This window comes from Lagenorhynchus albirostris, chromosome 13, assembly GCF_949774975.1.
Source record: "Lagenorhynchus albirostris chromosome 13, mLagAlb1.1, whole genome shotgun sequence".
Classification (NCBI taxonomy): Eukaryota; Metazoa; Chordata; class Mammalia; order Artiodactyla; family Delphinidae; genus Lagenorhynchus; species Lagenorhynchus albirostris.
The window spans coordinates 74,623,585-74,644,481 of record NC_083107.1 but is presented as its reverse complement, the minus strand read 5'-3'; the positions used below and the strand labels follow the sequence as shown (position 1 = coordinate 74,644,481).

At 36.1% G+C, this 20,897-nt stretch overlaps 1 protein-coding gene across 1 annotated transcript in view; it reads right to left on the bottom strand.

Moving 5' to 3' along the window:
* Positions 1–20,897, bottom strand: part of WDR35 (WD repeat domain 35) — a 59,061-nt gene that overhangs the window by 6,290 nt on the left and 31,874 nt on the right. The window contains exons 14-23 of the mRNA XM_060168604.1: positions 18,519–18,588; positions 17,444–17,497; positions 15,439–15,548; positions 14,752–14,962; positions 10,045–10,125; positions 5,182–5,318; positions 4,659–4,862; positions 3,656–3,802; positions 2,916–3,048; positions 794–904 (exon numbers count right to left, since the gene is read on the bottom strand). Of these exons, the coding sequence (XP_060024587.1) occupies positions 794–904; positions 2,916–3,048; positions 3,656–3,802; positions 4,659–4,862; positions 5,182–5,318; positions 10,045–10,125; positions 14,752–14,962; positions 15,439–15,548; positions 17,444–17,497; positions 18,519–18,588 (1,258 nt within the window). The remainder of the gene's footprint in view (positions 1–793; positions 905–2,915; positions 3,049–3,655; positions 3,803–4,658; positions 4,863–5,181; positions 5,319–10,044; positions 10,126–14,751; positions 14,963–15,438; positions 15,549–17,443; positions 17,498–18,518; positions 18,589–20,897) is intronic.

The following is a 20,897-nucleotide window of genomic DNA, read 5'->3' as shown; positions in this document are numbered from 1 at the left end:
GGTATATGTTTTTAAAAATCACTTAAAATCAGAGCAATTATAAATTTTAGGAGTCAAACATGTCAAAATAATCAAATGATCTGAGACTGATTTGCTTAAGAAGTACATCTGAAAAAGAAAGCGTCAAAGTTTATAATCACATTAATCTTATAATTCTAATTTTGCACAACCTATGAGCAAGAAAAAGATACATTTGTTTATAGAAAAAAAATACACAATTTCAGTTAAGAAAATGTTCTATCGGATTTAACATTTAAAAGTTATTTTTATAAAGCAAATGGAGCTTTATAAAATACTTCAAGAAAATACTTAAAAGAATACATTGATAGTCAACAATTTCAACAATTCTGCATTTTAATTTTAGTTAATTTCCAGCTCTTAAAAGTATCAAATATGTGTTTTCTATAAGGGGAAAGGAAAATAGATTTGCCAAAATAAATACTGATAAAGTAACTCAATTCCTTCCTCTTGCAATGACCATTAACTGGTCCTTCTTTGGAAACAAAACCCAAGCCTAATAAAATGCAGAAAATTATGAAATTACTTCCAGACAAAAACTTGCCAGACTAAAAGCACAGGGTTTGTTCAGGTTCCCATACTGAGTTAGTTATAAGTGGGTCTCCCTTAATGGTAGCATTTCAAGAGGTAAATGCAAATTCCAACATTTTCTCAGTCCTCAACTAAGTAAGAGACTATCTGGCTCCTTTCACAAAATCCATCTCAAGCTCTCCAACCCTTACAGGCAACAGTCTTTAAAGCATCACTATGGTGACTTTAATTTTCAGTTCCTTACTCGGTTGAGATGTACACAGGTATCCACTGCTGCCTTTGGTTGATTACATTTCAAAAACGCAGTCACTGCTTGTTCACACATTCCAGCTCTCACAAACATTTGTGCTATTTCCTGTGGACAAAATAATACTATCGATCTCATAGAACAAGGAAATCACTTATATTTTAACTTATAAAACTCCATAGGGACATAAGAATATTAAATTTTCTGGTGGCTACAGTAATTTTTCTTTTAAATGGACGTAGGGGCAGGGGCTACAAACCAGAAGAGATGCTAAAACATCACTTTTTATAAAATCTGGGCTTCACTGGCTCACATCACAGATCTTATTTTCAACCAGGTTCTGAAGATACTGCACTCTTACCTTCTCTCAGTGCAGTAGCTAGCTTACAGAAATACCAAGCTCCAAAACAAACCCCATGCTAGCAAGTAAAAAAAACCCTTTAAGGCAATTGATGTTATACTCAATGTCAATCATTAATTAGAGGTTTAAGGGAAACCTGACACTCAGAGGGCTCTCAAATCCCTCTATAAAGCAATGCCCCAGACAAGTTGGCCATTCATCAGTTCGGGAAGCTGGACCAAAAACAGAGGAGGAGAACCACAACAACCACTGATCACACCCCTTGGGCTGTACTTCCCATCTTCAGAATATCACTTTTTTTTCTTTCTTAATATCTAATTGGTCAGCGTTTTCTCTCCCCATCCCTACTCCTAAAATATTTTGGGATATATCATAAAAGTACAATTTTGTACCCAACTATCTTTTTCAAAGTAATGTTTATATTTTCCTGATTATAAAGTAATACATTCTTATGGTAAAAAAAATTAGAAAATATGAAAAAATAAAGGTATACATAATCTTATTCCCATAAGAAACCTCTCTCTCTATTCTGGTATAATTTCCTAATATCTGTATCCTGTGAATATATATGTATATGTGTGTTTGTGAATATATCGTAATCATATTATATATAGTTTTGTATCCTGTGTTCCTCACTTAAATATTTTGTACATTTTCCCATATTATTAAAAAATCCTCCAAAACTTGATTTAAAATTTGCAGTACTACTGAAATTTTTTAATTATTTTAAATATTTAATTATTATAGCTATAATTACTTAGTACTTAATCAGTAATATTACTGCTCTGGATACCGTACAGCAACATTTTTTTCTGCATCATCAGACACACCTAACAGATGACAGTATAATGTCAGATACACAGTCCCTAATCCCAGGGTTGTAAGTAATTTCAGTTTTCCTACTCAAATGAACATATAAGATTGGGAATAAGGGTGTGTAAAAATGCCATTATTACAGGGATAATTGCTCTAATTCACAATAGAGAAAAGAACTGAATTAACAGAATTCTATACTCGTCTATTAAGTAACCGACAAAATTTTGTAGCAGAATCCACAACTGATATACGTCCAGACCCTGCAGTTGAGAGCTACTACCTCTCCAGGTCTTGCACAACTCAGTGATTTACCTTTCTGATAAAACAAATAAAATACAAGCTCACTTACATTATTCAACAATTAATTTAAAGAGGCTTAAAAAGAAAATTTAGAACAAAGTTATAGAGAACTCTGCTTTTAGTTTCTTTTTTCAACATTAAATCCTTTATTATTAATATAACCTAATAAAAGTCAAGCTATCTTGACTTTTATTGCTAATATAACCTAATAAAAGTTTATTGTGAACCTAACAAAAGTTTAAGCTATCTTAAACTTTTCTTATAGCAAATTTCAAACATACATACGCACACACTACTCCCCAGATCATTTTGAAGCGAATCTCTGACATGTCATTTCATCTGTAAATATTTCACGTGTTCAGCTAATTTTTTAAAGCAAGTTTACAAAACTGACAAGCCTACACAAGACTGTGATCATGTTAAAATAGTAGGAATATGACTGATTTCTTCCTCTCCAGTTTCAAGCATTCTGTAATACTGGTAAATTGTTTTAATAACTAAAGCATCATTCCATGCCTAAGAAACTGTAAAGTTTTAGTTAATTTTTAATTTTCTATATTGCAGTGGACATTTCCAGACTACGACATAAAAACCTTATAAAGTAACCTAACAACTCCAAAAACTGAAATTTATAATACCTACTGGAAGCAACTTGTGGTTTTCTGGAAGTGAATTGGCAAGATTCTCCAATCCCTCATAATCCTCTAACATATAATAACACTCAGCTAAGCGTTCCTGGTTCCGGCCTTGTACATAATATTGTACAGCATTCAACCTATGGAAAGAAAAAAAAACCTTTTAAAACTAATGTGAATCTCCTCATAAATAAGCACTTTTACTAAAAATGTTCTTTCATTAGAATGCCAGCACTAGTATTATTCCAATCATCTTTAGTTACAGCATGTCTTTGAAGCATATAAATTGAACAAAAAGCAAAACTAAACTAAAGACTGCATAGCATATTTTAGTTACAACATTCTTTGAATGTTCTTAAGAAATATGTTTTAATCTGATATACAGTTGTATTTCCAAACACTGACATAAATAAATAAGCATACTGATCAAAATAAGAATAAAAGTCAATGATTTCTGAAAATAATCTATAATAACAAAAGAAAATATAACCTGTGGCCTCAAACAGTAGAAAGCTACCTGGAACTACAGTATAAGTCTTCTGGGTTTTGAAACTCCAAAGTCTTACAGTGCTTACCTGACAGCTTGAAGGATCTCTTGCTCCTCAATGTGAATCCAGAGCTATGTGAATTTGGGGATCTGGAAGGATGGTCTTCATTTCCCTAGCATTATTTCATAGGGAAGTACTCAGGCAGTTACAATTTTAAGTGCCAAATGAACGGATGAGGGGGTCCAGATAGGTTACCTACCACTTTTGCCGATCAGCAAAGTAGTCTCCAATGGCATTGTGGGCTTGTTCAAGGAGACTGTCATCCGCATCACCAGATCCAGTTTTCAGGAGTTGGAGTACTCGAAACCAATCTCCCAACTTCAGCCGGAGGCCAATAGCCAGATCTCTACAAAAATTGACATTCACTCATTCATTCACCAAGTATCTATCAAGCGCCTACTATGTGCTAGGTTCAGTTCTAGGGCACTGAGAATACACAACAATGAAGAGACAGATAAGGTAACGCCAAACATTTTAGAAATTTAGCCTCACCAGGTAAGAGGCAATGGAGAGAACCTGCAAAAGGAAAGAGGAAACAATTTCCTGCCTCTTATTATCCTAGACTTTCAATTTACTTGGCAAAATAATGACTTAAATAATAATCACTTCTTTTCATCAACTTCTTAAGACATATCAGACTTATTTCATGTTTACATGTTTGGTTTTATATTTCTTTTCAGTGCTTGAGTTGTATTAGCAACCTCCTGAAAGTACAAATAATAAAAATTAGATATAATGTTCACAGCTGAAATGAAGTTCATACAGTATTTTATATAAATAAAAATGAAATATAAAGAATAAAACTCAATCCCTAAATACCTTTGATTTTTATTTCATGCTCCTTGACAAGTGAAAATTAAATAATGGCCTAAACCAAAAAAGAGAACCCAAATAATGAGTGGTATAATAAATGATAAAGCCTCCAGTCTCTGCAGTCATATGAATGTTTTTCCTACCAAGTGAAAAAAGTCTCCCATGGCCAGTCATTAATATTACATAAAAACAGAGAAGAAAGTTGCCCCAGATTACAAAGCATAAATTAATGAAGGTCATGTAGACTATCTAGGTTGTAATCCAAACAAATTATTTTCTGAAAGAGATGGTATGATACATTTAGTCTATTTTACAATCCTCATTTGTGAAAGAAAAAAAAAATCACAAATTCTGGAATTAGTCCGGATGCCTGCACCTTTATCACTTACCTTCTGTCCATATCAAGATACATCCTTTCAGCCTCTTCGAACCTGCCGAAGTAGGCAGCCACTTCCGCCTGCTTCATGGACTCACTCTGCAGGTTACCCAGGCGCTTCACAAACTTAATGCCTTGGTAATCTTTGCAACGCACAAACGCTTGCTCTGCAGTGTGCAAATCCAGTTTCTGAAGAGCTGCTTCAGCCAGTAGGCGCCTTTATTAAAAAGAGAAACAGAAAAGCCAATGGCAAATTAAGGATAAACAAGTCTTGAATCAGAATTCAATTATTACACCTACTGTTTCTAGTGAAACATGGTGGAAAGTGATTATTTTAACACATTTATACATTTCATATAATATTATGCTTATGTTGAATACTTCCGAATCTAAAATAAATGTCTATATTTTAAATCTAAAAAGAATAAGAACAGAAGCCTATTCCCATCAGGAGCCTCGTATGAGAGCAGGGGACGACAGAGCTGAGACTTTACACCTGAAAACTTGAGAGGTTTTATTTATTTATTTTTAAATACCAAAGTCGGGGGTGTGGATTATCCTCTATGAACTGAGATGCATCCTCAATTCCAACCTTCTCAATCAGTGCTCGGCTATCTCTCAGGGACCGAATCTCAAAGTTAATGATATAATCCTTGTCTGGATATTCTGGATTCTAAAAGTAAAGATGAAAAGAAAGAAATTCAAATAGTTGCCTTTAGAGTATGTTTTTTTTTTTTTTGCAATACGCGGGCCTCTCACTGCTGTGGCCTCTCCCGTTGCGGAGCACAGGCTCTGGACAGGCAGGCTCAGCGGCCATGGCTCACGGGCCCAGCCGCTCCGCGGCAGGTGGGATCTTCCCGGACCGAGGCACGAACCCGCATCCCCTGCATCAGCAGGCAGACTCTCAACCACTGCGCCACCAGGGAAGCCCTGTATTTTTTTTTTTACAGTAAAAACAGTAAACAAATAAACAACTGTATCATATTATCAGCAAAACTTGGAAAAAGAGAAGTTGCCATGTGTGGGTCTTCTGAATTATCTGGAAAACACCCACAGTCCACAAGTGAAGTCCCTCCTGAGGCAATCAGGGAAAAGGGGACAGTCGTCAAAGGGGTCCCTTACAATCATGCAGCCTTGTCTCCCTCAGATCAAAATGTCTTTCCCCAGGAGCTACTCTCTTCCCGTCCCAAGTGCTGCCAGCCTCCACTGGAGCAGAAAACACCATGTGCAGGGCCTCTACCCCTCACTCCTTAGTCTACTCTTTTTTTCTATTATTGAAAAAAAAATTATAAATAGCAGTTACTCTGAGGGTGGGTATGGACAGATTTACTGGGAAGAGGCATGAGGGAACTTTCTAGCGTGATAGTAATGTTCTGTATCTTGACAGGGGTTTGAATTGCACAACCGTATGCATTTGTCATAACTCACTGACTGGTACACTTAAGATCTGTGCATTTCATTGTATGCAAATTTTATTTCAAGTGAAAGAAAACTATAAGCAAATACGGAACTTGAATTACTGAAATTTAATTAATGATATGCATGCTGAAGTATATATGTACTAATTCTGAAATATATTAAAAAACAGGACTGATTAATGGGCAGATAGACAGATGGACAGAAATATGACACAGCAAGTATAGTAAAATGCTAAAGAGAATTTAAGTGCTGCCCACATGCTGTTGGGCAGCAGACAAATTTTTTTTTAAAAAAAAAGAAAAAGGGCTGGTTTTCATCACTACTTTCCTTTTATAATTTAGCGGCCTGACAAAGAAAAAAAAATTTAAAGGCCAGTCTTGCAGCAAAGAACTAGCTAACAGCCAGAGAAAGAAAACAGTTATAACGAACTCACCAATATTCTACATATTCTAAGTAACGAAAAAGTGAAGCATACAAGAAAATTAGAGCCCCCGTGTGTAAAAGAGTAATGGCTCCCATGGACCACAGCTCTCTGAAAAGGTTAACTGAGCCACACATACCCTTTCCCAACCCTGCAACTGAACCCCTGTATCTATAAACTGAAAAGTTCTTAGGGAACTACTGTGCAAAGTAGGATGGAAAGAGCATGAGGTTTGGACTCAAACAGTCCTTAGCTCAAATCCTAATTCCATCCCTTGCTGGTTATGTGGCAGCTCTTTCTAGAACCTGCCCTACCCCACTCCCTACCCACCTAGGAAGCCAGGGCCATCTTCCCCAAATATAAACCTAATCATATCATTCTCCTGCATTACTCCGCCACCGACTCCAGGATCAAGTCTAAACTCCACAGCAAGGCATATGAGGTCACTTATGACCTGGGCCCCCTACCCCATTACCTCTCCCCAGCCTCATTTCTGCCAGCACTACAGTTACACACACCAGCTTTGAAGCCAGAAAGCTTGGAGTCAAACCATGCTTTTTTGCCTACTGCTAACCGGGTATCACTGGCAAATCAGCTTATTTCTCCAAGCCTCAGATTCTTCCTCTGAAAAAATGGAATGGTAATCAAACTTACCTCCTAGCATTGGGAGGATTAAGTGAGATAACACGTATCATACACTGAGCACAATGCCTAGCTGTGTTATTCACATTATTCACAGTCTCAGAACTGACCCAATGCTCTCTTGCTTCAGACCTTTGAAGAGATACACCTACTGACTGAACCACAGCACCCCTGCCCCTCTTCCAGTTGCTGAAGTTGTTGTCTATCTCCCCAACTCCTCTACTTTAGAGAACTGTTAATTCCCGTCCTTTTCCTTCTGCACTCCTTCTTCTCTAGTCCTCCAAGAAATTTCTCATGTTATTTATTTATCCTATTTTATTGAAATATAATTGGCATGTAACATTGTATTCGTTTTAGGTGTACAACACTCATGTTGTTTCTTAAAACTGTATGCTTGAAGGAATCCACAGTTCAGCTAAATATTTCCTGGGTCAACAAGACCTCAGAGGGAACTAAGGTATGACAATATTCTTTTCTTTACGGCTTTTTATGTAGTAAGTCAGACAGATAACAAAATTGTCACACAGAACCTGGTTTTCCCTCACAGTTTAACAATGCCTGCCACTAAACCGGGCAATAGTACTGTAGTTATTCTTTTTTTTTTTTTAACATCTTTATTGGAGTATAATTGCTTTACAATGGTATGTTAGTTTCTGCTTTATAACAAAGTGAATCAGTTATACATATACATATGTTCCCATATCTCTTCCCTCTTGCGTCTCCCTCCCTCCCACCCTCCCTATCCCCCCACTCCACAGGTGGTCACAAAGCACCGAGCTGATCTCCCTGTGCTATGCGGCTGCTTCCCACTAGCTATCTACCTTACGTTTGGCAGTGTATATATGTCCATGCCACTCTCTCGCTTTGTCACAGCTTACCCTTCCCCCTCCCCATATCCTCAAGTCCATTCTCTAGTAGGTCTGTGTCTTTATTCCCGTCTTACCCCTAGGTTCTTCATGACATTTTTTTTTCTTAGATTCCATATATATGTGTTAGCATACGGTATTTGTCTTTCTCTTTCTGACTTTCTTTATCCTAGTATTAGATATGCATAAAATGTGTATCAAGAATTTTAAAGTACATCTAACCAGTTTAAATATGTGTTTTAAAAAATTCTTCATAAAAGTCAATATAATCATCAGAGCAACACATCACAGGCATTTTTAAGCACTCCAGAATTTAAGGCAATCAGCAACTATAAGCCTTTCTTGAAAAGAATTATAACGAAGAAATCCAGCCAACTAAAAGATTAATCAAAATTAAGAACTCATGTACAGAGAAAATGTAGAAAAAGACTGGTAATAGCTTCCATTTAAATATAAGACTACATATGTGGAAAATTAGGGTTACAAAATAAAATGTAAATGTTCTAAATCTTGACAACATAAAAATAACAATGTGCCTAACAAAAAGAAGAGAGAAAGAGGGAGAAAATGTAAAAACACCGTCTTTTAGAGTGACAATCAATACTATTAAAACTTAAGATGTAGTTTAAAAGCAATAACCTCTTAGTTCTTCAGTTTTTTTCTTAACCCAGAAAAGCTGTAATCATTTGTGGTGAAAAAAAATTAATGTTCTACAATTCCTTCAGATTCACTGTCACATTACTGAATTAAAATTAAACACTAAACAAGTAGATTGTACAGTGATGTCATTTTTATAAAATTACTTCTGTTTATTTATCTAATCTATCAAATCTATCTTTCCACATACTGGTTACAGCTATACAGAATAATGTTCTGATGTTTATCTAATGTTAATCATTAAGAGACCTAGATTGTAACAGAACTTCAGACCTTCCTTTTTGACTTTGACTGCTGATAGCTTTTAAGCCTCACCCTTCCCCCTTCCCCTTCTGCCTCACATCTGGACATGATAAGAAAGCATAAGTGTTCCATCCTTTGGTGACGCAGGAGTTTCAAACCACACATATCTCTACCTACCCATGGGAACCCTCACCCTAGGCCCACCCTCTAACTGCCCAAAAAACCCAAGCCAGTCTCCTTTCCCTGCTCTCAAACCAATTTTGGAGCAGCTTGGGAAGCCTATCCTTTCTCCCCTAAAAACTCATTAAGTTTGTAAGACCGTTTTCCACCCTTTTGGTGTATCTGTGGTGTCATCACTCTTTACACGCAAATGAAATTTGGGGTGGGGGCCATTCCTGCTGCGGCAGGGTGGTCATGACATAGAAAACAACTGGTTCCCAATAAAAGAGTTGCAATTTACATGTCAAACCAAAATATGAAAACATTTTACAAAATGCAACTAACTTCTGGAAATTTAAAATCCACTATTCCAAAACACATATGTAGTACATAGAAAAATAAATATTTTGGATAAAAGGAAGGTAAACTTTCAATACATTCTTAGAGTAAAATATTTTCAAAGAACATTCAATGAAGGCCAAAGTAGGGATTCAAAAATTATCTGGAATTCTTTATCTGGAATTAGAATTATTTTATAAAACCTGAAAAATAAAATAGGAAAACAGTGGTCCTCCAAATAAAAAAGTTACTCAAATATCCTAGAACAAGTGAAAGACTAAAGAAAATTATCAAATATTTCTTCAGTATCTCTGTTATTAATATAAAAATAATGAAAACAACTAACTACCATTTATGAGCTCTTGATCATAGCACTGTGCTGTTTTTCACTCATTATGTTATAAAATAACAATCCGGTAAGACAGGTACTATTACTATCCACATTTTATAGAGGTAAAAACAGGCTCATAAACAGGAAGGGAAAAATGAAACTTTAAAAGATGAAGGAACCTGTCTAAAGGTTGTATAAGTGACAGGGCAGGGCTGGAACTCCTCACTGCATACTCCTAACCAGGACACTACACTGCCTGGTACAAAAATGAGTCCCAGTCAAGCCAGCAACAGAAATATAATTGTTTTTTAATAAGAATTACCTTTAATATCTCATCCAAAAGAACAGATTTAATTTCTAAATCCTCAAAATTACAAATATATCCAGAAGTCTGAATGGGTTCCTTTAAAGACAAAAACAAATGTTATGTTTAACTGTACAAAAGTTTCCTTCTTTACCATATCATGATTTTAACTTTTATTATCAAAATTTTCAAAACAACAAAAAAGGAGAGAGAATGTCATTAACACCCATATACACATCATCTAAATAATTATTCACATTTTAGAAATATGCTTCAGTCAATTTTTTGGCGAAGGTATTTTAAAGTAAAGTAAATTTAGACATGACATTTCACCCCTAACTATTTCATATCTCTAAAACATAAGGATGTTCTCTTACGTGGCCACATTACTATTATCGCACCTTAACATAATCAGTATTAATTCCCTAATAGGATCCAGTATCAGTTCAAATTTTCTGAATTAATCCAAAAATGGTTTATACAGTTTGATAGTTCTTATTCATGCCATGCAACATTAAATTTAATTCTTAATGAACTGACAAACACTATATTTGTATCTAAGCACATATATCAAAGTCCCATACCATACTGAAAAGTATGTCCTCTGTAACATTAGCCAGAGGGCATCCTTGATAGATTCATTTCCTATATAAGAAGATTTAATTTGCCAACATGGAAACACATGAGCCTGCTATATGTCTGTTTCTTGTCCTAGCGTTATACAGGCTTGTAGAAATAAAGTATGGTAAATGCATATTATAATGTAAAGTAGTTGTCCTAAATCCCTAGTAAAAGAAATACACTCCCAATATACTTAATAGCTCCAAGAACACTGTAAAAAGAATAGGATAACGTTGTCTGATAATGAACATAACTCCAGAATGCAATTTTTTAAAATATGTGTGTGATGTCATAGTGAAATAGAAAGTAACCTAAATCCAAATGAAATAACATATCAAATTTATAACTTTGAAAGTTAGTGCTTCATATATAATAGAAACTACAAAAATTATTATCATGGTAAGACACAAAAAAGGATGAAAATAAGAAGTAAATATTGAATCATATTTAGTTTGCATTTAATATGTCTAAGTTTAATAATGAGGCTCTTGTAGGCACATTATATGTGTTTATTGGGTTTTTAAATGTATATTTTCTTTAAAAAGTAGAAACTGACTAAAATTATATGAGAAAATTTTATAAAATCCCTAAATTTCCTCAAAAAAATTATATTACATATAGGCAAACAGTATGCTTTTATGAACCGAAAAAATCAGAATAAAATTTAATTCACAAAAAAAGCACATGTAACAAAATATTTCTTATAAATTATAGGGGCCTTTCATATACTTTATTTTGGTACTACATGTAAACTAAGTGTACCCTTATAAAAAGGTTAATCACTAGAAAATTTTTTATTTTTAGCTAGATAATTTAACAAAGCAAGAGGGTCAAAAGATGAAGTCATAAAAGATGATCTGTGGATAAAAAATAATACCAAAAACAAAGAGAAAAGGAGAAATAGAAGGATAAGGAGAGAAATCGGGCAGCACCAAGATGGCATAGGAAGACCCTGAGCTCAATTCCTCCCACAAACACACCAAAACTACACCTACATAGAGAACAGCTGTCTGTGAGGATGACTTGAAGACTAGCAGAATGGCTCTTCTACAACCAAGGCTGCAGAAAGATAAAACACACCGAGTCTGGTAGGAGGGGAGGGGAAGTGATCTAGCCGAGACCCACACCCCTAGCAGGCAACCTAGAGACGGAAGGGCTTATCACAAGCATGGGGATCTTCCCTAAGGAGCAAGGGGTTCACATCCCACACTGAGCACCCCAGTCCTGGGGTCCAGCACTGGGAAGACAAGCTCCCTTGGCTGATTTTTAAAACCAGTGGGGCTTACCAGAGGGCTGTTAAGAAACTGAGACTCTGCTCTTAAAGGGTGCAAGCACAGTCTTGCTTGCAGAGGCAGCAGATTGAAAAGTGCCTGGAACCCTGACCTGCCTGCCAAGACTGCACCAGCACAGTCTCCCAGCCTGCACTGGGCTGCAGCTCTAGCACCCCCCACAGAGGTGGCAACCACCACTGCACCACGGGAGAAGAAGCAGCTTGCGCTGGGCCCTGGCTGTAGCCCTTCCGGCTCCAGCCCCACCTTCTGCCAAGACAGCAGCCCCAGAAAGCCCCGGGAGAAGCACCCACCTGTGCTGGGTTCTATAACAAAAGACAAGGAAGGGCATTATATAATGATAAAAGGGTCAATCCAAGAAGAGGATATAACATTCATAAACATATATGCACCTAACATAGGATCACCTAAATATATAAAGCAAGTATTAACAGCTATAAAGGGAGAAATTGACAGTAATACAATAATATTAGGGAACTTTATTCCCTACTTACATCAATGGAAAGATCATCCAGACAGAAAATCAATTAGAAAACAGTGGCCTTAAATGACATATTAGACCAAATGGACTTAAAAGCTATCTACAGGACACAAACACAGCAGAATGTACATTCTTTTCAAGTGCTCATGGAACATTCTCCACGATAGATCACATGCCAGGCCATAAGACAAATCTCAATAAATTTTAAAAGACTGAAAAGATATCAAGCATCTTTTCTGACCACAACAGTATAAAACTAGAAATCAATTATAGTAAGAAAACTGGAAATAAAACAAACACATGGAAACTAAACAACATCTAAACTAAACTAAAAAAATCAATGGGTCAACAAAGAAATCAAAGAATCAGTACCTTCAGAGGGTCACTGGAGATGAAAATGATCAAGCAGGGAATATCAACATTAAATACTCACTTCCCAATTCTCAAGGAAAATATGCTTTATCAATGAATTAGAATTTTGCACACAAATGGCACCCTTTTCTCACATATAATCTGAAGAAAGGTCTACAATTTAAGGAAAGGTATGAAACTAGAATTCATAATAACACTCAAACGTATAAAAATGTATTCGGTATTAACCATCAAACAACAGTTTATCTCCCTAATAATAACACAGAATACTATGTCCTAAAGGAGTTCTAGTAAGTTCAGTTTTGAAGAGTATGACCTCACATGCTAGAGGAGTGACTAGCAGAGTAACTAACCAAACAGGGACCACAGGCAGGGTCCTCATGAATGAAAAGAACAGCACACCATGGTTTGTAAAGAAATCCACTCAATGGTAATGTTATACGAAATTCACCTGCCTCTAAATCTAATAGAAATTGAAGTACTTGCCAAGCCAGACAACAAACTCCAAAAATAAATAAATAAAAGGTTGTTCTTTTAAAACTACTTAAGAAACACTTTCCACCAGGCAAAGATTTCCCTTGGTGCTAGACTGACCATGTGTGACCATTATGCCAGGCATAATCCTCTCATTTCTCCAGGCATATGATTTTGGAATTAATACAAGTAGGGCCAAGGATGGAAAAAGGACCCTAACACTCAAAACGTATTTTACTTCCATCCTCAAGTTTATCCCATGGTTACCTGTCAAATTTCCACACTTGTTTTGTACCAAGGGTCAAATTTTCTTTGAACCCTTGAAAGAAGTCCATGCTTATATAGGTCAAATGCAGCAGCCCTGAATGCCCTTCCTTTGAGCCATTACTCAGGGCCTGAAAATTACAAAGATCCTTAAGACTCCTAAAAGCTTTAACAAAGCCTTTGAGAACAATTTACATCAGGTCATTGACCAACCCAAAGATCCTGAGTAGGGCTCAAACGGGGAAATGTAAAAATAATTTAGGGTATTAAAGATGTTTAGTTTACCACTAAATAATTACAGAAGATCTTCAGTAGCTCAGGGGACCCAGCATGTAATTTCTTCCCAAGAAGGAAACTACAGGTCCAAACAAACATCAATTAATGACATAAAGCACTTATCAAGTCATCTCTTATTATTTCCACTAGTGAAGTATAACAGGAGTATTGAAAATTCCAAATTGAAAATCCACTGATAATTCGAAAATTGTTTAAAAGATTTATCTTCTTAATGATGCTTTGATTAGGCTACCACTCAAATTATTTTGAATTCCCAAACACAGCAGCTAACAGTTGATACACAGCAGACTGACAGGAAAATTCTGAGCCTAAAAATTAGCTGATGTGAGCCACAAGTAGAAAATAAAAATACAACTTTAAAATCAGTGAGAAAGCAGCTTTCTGACACCCCAGAGAGAGCAGATTATTAATCACAGTCCACATTTGCCTGCTCGTAAGATTATCAGGATGATAAAGAACATGGATTACTAGGTGACAAAGTCCATGTAAATATACACAAGACAAAGGTAAGCACAGAATAAGCACAGAACAGGCAAAAGAGAATGAAAGGGCGAGGCAATTGCAAAACCACATTTTTTTGGCTGGTGGTTTTAAGCAATTTTGGTAATAAGACTACTTTATTTGTTTTAAACTTTGACAAGGAAAGAAATAAAGACTATATAGTTAGTGAGCATGGTTCCATCTTTTAAAAAGAATAGATAAATGCTTAGAAAGTGCCTTTCAGTGAAAGTGGAGAATATTTAAAGGATAAATATTAATCCCACTTAAGACCAAATATTTTTAAATTCCACAGAAATGTTTCTATTTATTTTCAGAATTCATGCAGCCAACACCAACAAACTTCTTGAAGAAACAAAGGGGAAATGTCCAGGTTTTGGCATTTGGCTCATTATTTATGTACTGTTAATGCTTATTTCTTGTTTTTACCTCAGGATCCAAGTTTCTGAAAACATACATTCTTGTCTTCTCCATCATTGCAAACAAATCAGGATTATCTTTGGCCCACTTCATATCCCAGACATCTTTTCGCTCCAATTTTAACAACTCGCCAATAACTTGCTGTCCTGTGCTGTCTGTTACCCGAGCATCCAAGTCAAAGAAGGTCAGAACTCCTGAGATGTCTATGATAGCAAGACGACTACAAGTAATGAAATTGGAGAAGGGGAAAAAAAACTGTAAAAGTACTATCTGCGTTCATGAATATAATTACTTATCACCATTCTTCAAAATAAGTTCATCAGAACCCGGGAATGAGGTAGAAATGGCTTTAAATAAATAACTGGCTTTAAACTAACATTTATAAATTTGATAGAAGACGTGGGCTGCTTTCCATTTTGCTTCCTTGTGAAAAAAGTATCCAAAGGATTAAAGCAACTGGTATGCAAATAATTTTTTTTTAATTACACTAGAGTTTCTATATTTTGCCCAATGAGAGAAAACATCTAGACACAGTAAATATAATATTTAAATACAAATATACTACAGTAAAACCACACTGAACTGTAAGACAAGTTTAAAACAAACACAAGTCTTTGCATTTATTACATAAATACAACAATCCCAATGGATGACTTCTAAGTCTAACATGTACGCAAGGAAAGCTTTCAGGCTTACCTGGAGTTGCAATTCAAGGATAACTGGTAGGCTCGACAATCAAGGGAGTATTTTTGAATCAAACCAACATTAGGAAGACTGTATCTCTGAATGGTGCCAGATTCACGACTCTACAGAAAGTATTTCTGATTACTAAAGCATATTTACCATAATAATATTAAATCACAACTACAGGTCTCTCTATATGTTCATACATTTGTTTCAAAACCAAAGTGATGGTGTCATAGTGAATTCTCAGTTCTGATCCTGATCGTGTTCTGAGTACAAATTTACCTCATAATTTAATTAAAACCTTTTTAAAGTGGCTGAAGGTGATCTAATTTTTTTTCATGTAATATTCAAGAGAGAAGTCAGAAACCTAGCTCTTTAATAATACATGAAGTCTTACATCACAAGGAAGATGTATCTAGGGTTATTTACAGTTGTCTAGGTTAACATTCGGGGTACATTAAAGGCTAAAATATAAAGCACTTATTGAACTAAATTTCATATACGTGAAAAATCAATATAAGATCACCATAGGAAACAGTTGTTACTGAAAGTCTATGTTTTTATCCTATAGCCATCTATGTGATACCAGTTTGTAGCAAAGGGAGATGATCAGAAAGCAGTGATACAATGAGTATTAGTTTAAATGTGCTTAAAAATAAAACAGAATATAAGTTTCTATGCAACTCTGTGCAAGCCTTAAGGCTGACAGATCAACAGTTAGAGCAACAGACAGGAGAGAGCTGTGATTTTCAAACCCTGCTGTGCCTCCGGCCACAGCCACGGGGAAAAAAGCAGAAGGCTGCACTCAGCCCATCACTCCCTGTCCCCTTTCTAATGGCAGCAGCTCTGCCCTCCCAGCATGCTTCTCCACAGAGGCCTATCAGAAAGGCTGGGGAGGGCAAGAGAGTGGTGAGGAGGGCAGATATTTTTTAATGTACAAAAAGGAGGTATAGGCTTTAAAAGATTATACTGAAGTACACAATAAGATTTTGTTTTTGAAAAAGTGGGTCCTGATGGCTTTAAAAGTTTGAAAAAGGCAAGGTTCTAAAAGCTGTTTATATTTCAACAGTGGAAAGTTTTAAACGCAGAAGATACCTTTTCCATTAAAATTTCTGGCTGATATTAAAACTATTTGAGTGTAGAGGTAGACTCTCATTTAGGAATTAAGTCAATTTTTGTGACTGATCTGACTTGCATGTTTTTTTTAATTTTTCCTGCAAATGTCAGAAACACAACTAACACAACCAAAAACCTGCTGTATAGCAAAGAATCTAAAAAGAAAACCTGACCTGACTGTAAGACAAACTGCCTTAAAACATATACCAAATTTATTTGGTGAGGAAAAATGAATACTATGTTCTTAAGATTTTTTCCCCCATAAACTTAGCTAATGTCTAAAGAATGTAACTAGAACTGGAAATATACACATGCAAGGATCTATTTACATAATTCGAATTTAATGACTCTACCAGCATTACTATATTAAACACTTATTTCTAAAATTAATATTTTCAAATGTCAGAGCTCAAGAAAAGGCACAACAACATTGATACATTGATTTTATTTGAAAAATTCAGCAAAATTTTGCCACAGGCTTCTTTATTTTACTGGCTACCAAGCACACTACCTCTTCATTCTAATTCTTATGGAAGCAGCTGAGCCGAAGCACTTTCTCCAATATGAAAAAGCAGGCCACACAGAGGGGGAAACTTTCCAAGACCTGCTACCACCATCCATCTGCTCCACATCTGCCAACCTTTATTGGGCTCGTTCAACCCAGCCTCAAACTCTCCCCAGCTGGCCATGATTTTACCGCTTTCACAAAGTTATTTTTGGCAAATGATTAACAATTTGTGAGGCAATCTTTAAAACTTTCTTACTTCTTTTGTTGGACCTAGTAAAACTTGAGGTGCCCGCAAGATGATATTCAAATCCAAAACATGTTGCTTTATTCTATTTTTAACAAGTTAAACGATTATTATTCATAGAATAAGTTTTTCTTTTAACAACTTACCACAATCAATGTCTTATCAGATGCAGTTATGGCACAAATTGGATCCCTTGTGCCCTAAAATAAATCAGCATTACTCTTTAACAAATATTCATTGACTGGCTAATCTGGTACAAGGTAGTATACAATTCACTAAGAAGAATACCGTAACTATATATCTATTAACTTAACCAGCATTTACTTACTGAGCACCTACTATATGCCAGACATTGAACTAAGCACTGGAGATACTCGGATAAAATCTTTGCCCTCGGGGATTACTCAGAAGTCTACTGGGAAAGGCAGTGGAACCAACACCTCATGACAGTACAGTATGATCACAGTAGAGGTAAACCACAGGAGTTATAAGTGCACAGAGGGAAGAGCATAAACTTATACCAAAATGGGAAGAGAGACAAAAACTTGAGCTTAGCTGTAGAAGATGAACATTCAGCAAAAGGACCAGCGCGTGCCAAAATAAAGAAGGGGGCAAATGGCATGGCACTGCTACAACCTGGATGGATTATTTTTTTAAGCCAGTCTCAAAAGATGATATGCTATTACATGCTGTATGACTCCATTCGTAAAACATTCTCAGAGTGACAAAACGATAGAGATGGAAACAGATGAGTGATTGCCAGAGGACAAGGATGGGGGTGGAGAGTGGGTGTGAAAATGAAGAAGTAGCACGAGGCAATTCCTTTATGGTGACGAAGTTACATAAAACTACATGTAAAAACTAGTGAAAACTGAATAGGAATTGGGTCGTAGTCTAGTTCACAGCATCATTACCAATGTCAATTCCCTGATTTTGATACTACACTATAGTTATGTAAGATGTCACCATTGAGGGAAGCTGGGTAAAGAGGCTCTATGTGCTATTTTTGCAACTTCCTCTGGGCCTATGATCATGTCAAAATAAACTTTTTTTCAAAATCAAAAGAAGAAAAAACATCTAGAAAAATTTGAATTAGAATAGAAATTTTTAAAAGGATTACTAGAATAAAATGCTATTCGTTGGAAACAAATTATTTTCAGGTCTCAAAATAAAATTACAGTATTTCCAAATCTATGGATATTAACATTTGCTGGCACTTACTTGAATGGCTTTGCTATAATCAAGTACACCATCCACTGATCCAGAAGGAGTATCATCAACATGATAAATTCTGAAAAAAAAAAATTTTAATTTCAATGATAGTATAAGTAAGGTTTATACTATTTCATGATCTCTAGAACAATTAAAGGATTGGATGACACCAATGAATACTGTTATTTAATATTACTGTCCTGATTATTTTAAAGAGTTCTTGACACAGCTCAATCTTACAAAGGCAGAAACTACCTACCATGTGTTTACTAGTTATGCAAGTGCCTTGCTCCTGAGAGCTATGCCAAAAATGTATTTGGACACTGAATCATATATTTCCAGTGAATTTCGGTAAAGCCCCAAGAGATATCTTCCCTTACTCCCCCAATGAACATCTGTCAGGAACAACTTCTAAAGCATCAAGTTTCTCTGTTGTTTCTCCATAATTTCCCTTCTAACGATATGCTTAATAAAGGTAAAACGTAAGTGCATTTGGGAAGCTCTAATTAATGGAATTCTTGTTCTGAAGTAAAGAACCCTCCCCTATGCCTATTGTGTTATGAAGATGCACCACTTCTGGTGTACCATCTCTCGGATACCTTTACTGTAACACTTATTCACACCACAGTATTGCTGCTAGTTTCCTTGTCTCTCCCACTAGATGGTGATTTTCCTAGAGGCAAAGACTACATCTCCAGTGCCTGCCACACGTTGTCAGGCGCTCTATAATGTCTGCTGAAGAAAACATTGAAATGAACGGAGGTGAACAGAGAAGACACATCATTGAGTAGCTATGAGGCCCTGGGCAAGTTATTTAACTTCTCTGATCCTCAATTTCTTCATCTGTAAAAGAAGGCTAACAATTCCCCCTTTGCAGGATTTCTAAGAGGCATAAATAAAACGATGCCTGTAAAGCACACGTGCACAGAGCCTGATACATAAAAGGAGGTCAAGACATGGCAGCTGCAATATAATCACAGGAAAATTAAGCCATTTTCCATCTTTAAAATATCATGAAAGTTTATCATTGTTAAATTAAAGTCATATTTGTACTTTCACCAATATAATAAGGAGATCAAATGTTAAATAAATTTTAAAGAAATGTATCAAAAACAGAAAGGTATACTAATTTAGAGGTACCATGTTTCTGCTTTCTAATACATTTTTATTAAGTACATACAGTCAATATTTCTACTTAGTTATCACAAAATATAAGTCAAAGGTTAGAATAGGAGGTCTCTCAAGAGATCATTTGACCCAAATCCCTTTCTTAAAACAAGTAGGGTACTACAAGAAAGGCCAATCTGAGGAAAGTGGCTCAGAGCCAGATAAACCTGGCATTGTGTCCCATCTCCTCTTATCAGCTGGGAACCTCGGAAAATAATTTACGCTGTGTGTCTCAGTTTCCTCTCTGGGAAATAGGAATAATACAAGTACTGACTAGACTTCCCAGTGTCTGGCACACAAGAAGTAGTACTCCATCGATGCTGGTTCCTATCAGCATCACCAACGGTATTTTACAGACGACGAGACTGAAGTTCAGAGAGAACTGGCCTAAAGTCACTAAAACTAGGACGTATACCCCAGACAGAAATATAAGGAAATGATGCCTTCTTTATTTAAACAGAAGCCAGAATCTCTTTAGCTGGTTCACAGAGCACAGTCACTCCATGGAGAGGCTAGACTATTCTGCTCCAACCTTGTCCTAAGAGCCACCTTCTCCCCACAGATTGCAGGTCTCTTGTTACTAGTGCTAGTAACAAAGAGGCCAAAGGTTCTTCCCACCGGGTCTTTCAGAACTACAGAGAATACAAGATATAGTATTTTTCCACTTCTTTTTTTTCCTGCTTCCACATGAATTCAGGTATCCACAATACTTTTACTGGGGTTATATCACTTACCTTAGTACACGAGTGAGTCTTAAAGGGAAGGGAAGATTGCATTAAGATCTCAAGTATGTGTGAAGGAAAATGATTTGAAAAAAGCAAACTGAGATTTCTGACATGACTTCCCGCTGCCCACCACCACCAACACAGGCCTGTGCCCTCATTAACAATCATTAGGTTAAAATTACTCAACCAAATGCTTTGCTTAAAGCCTTAGGATAACAACAAAAGGGCAGCAAACATGGACTATCACTAACAGAGACAATATAACTTACAAAACACAGTAAATGCACTGCTATACTTATTAGAAAGAATCCCTCCATCCTGGCTCCTAATTTCTCCACATGGTAGAGTCATCTTTACCCCCAGTTATCAGAAATAGTTCCAACCCCAAAACCCCTGGAATCCAGGGCAAGAGAAAGAAGGCAAGTGACCAATTCTCCCCACCTAGAGACCTCCTCCATATCTGTGTCTACGGACCTGCCTCTCCTGTGATGATTAT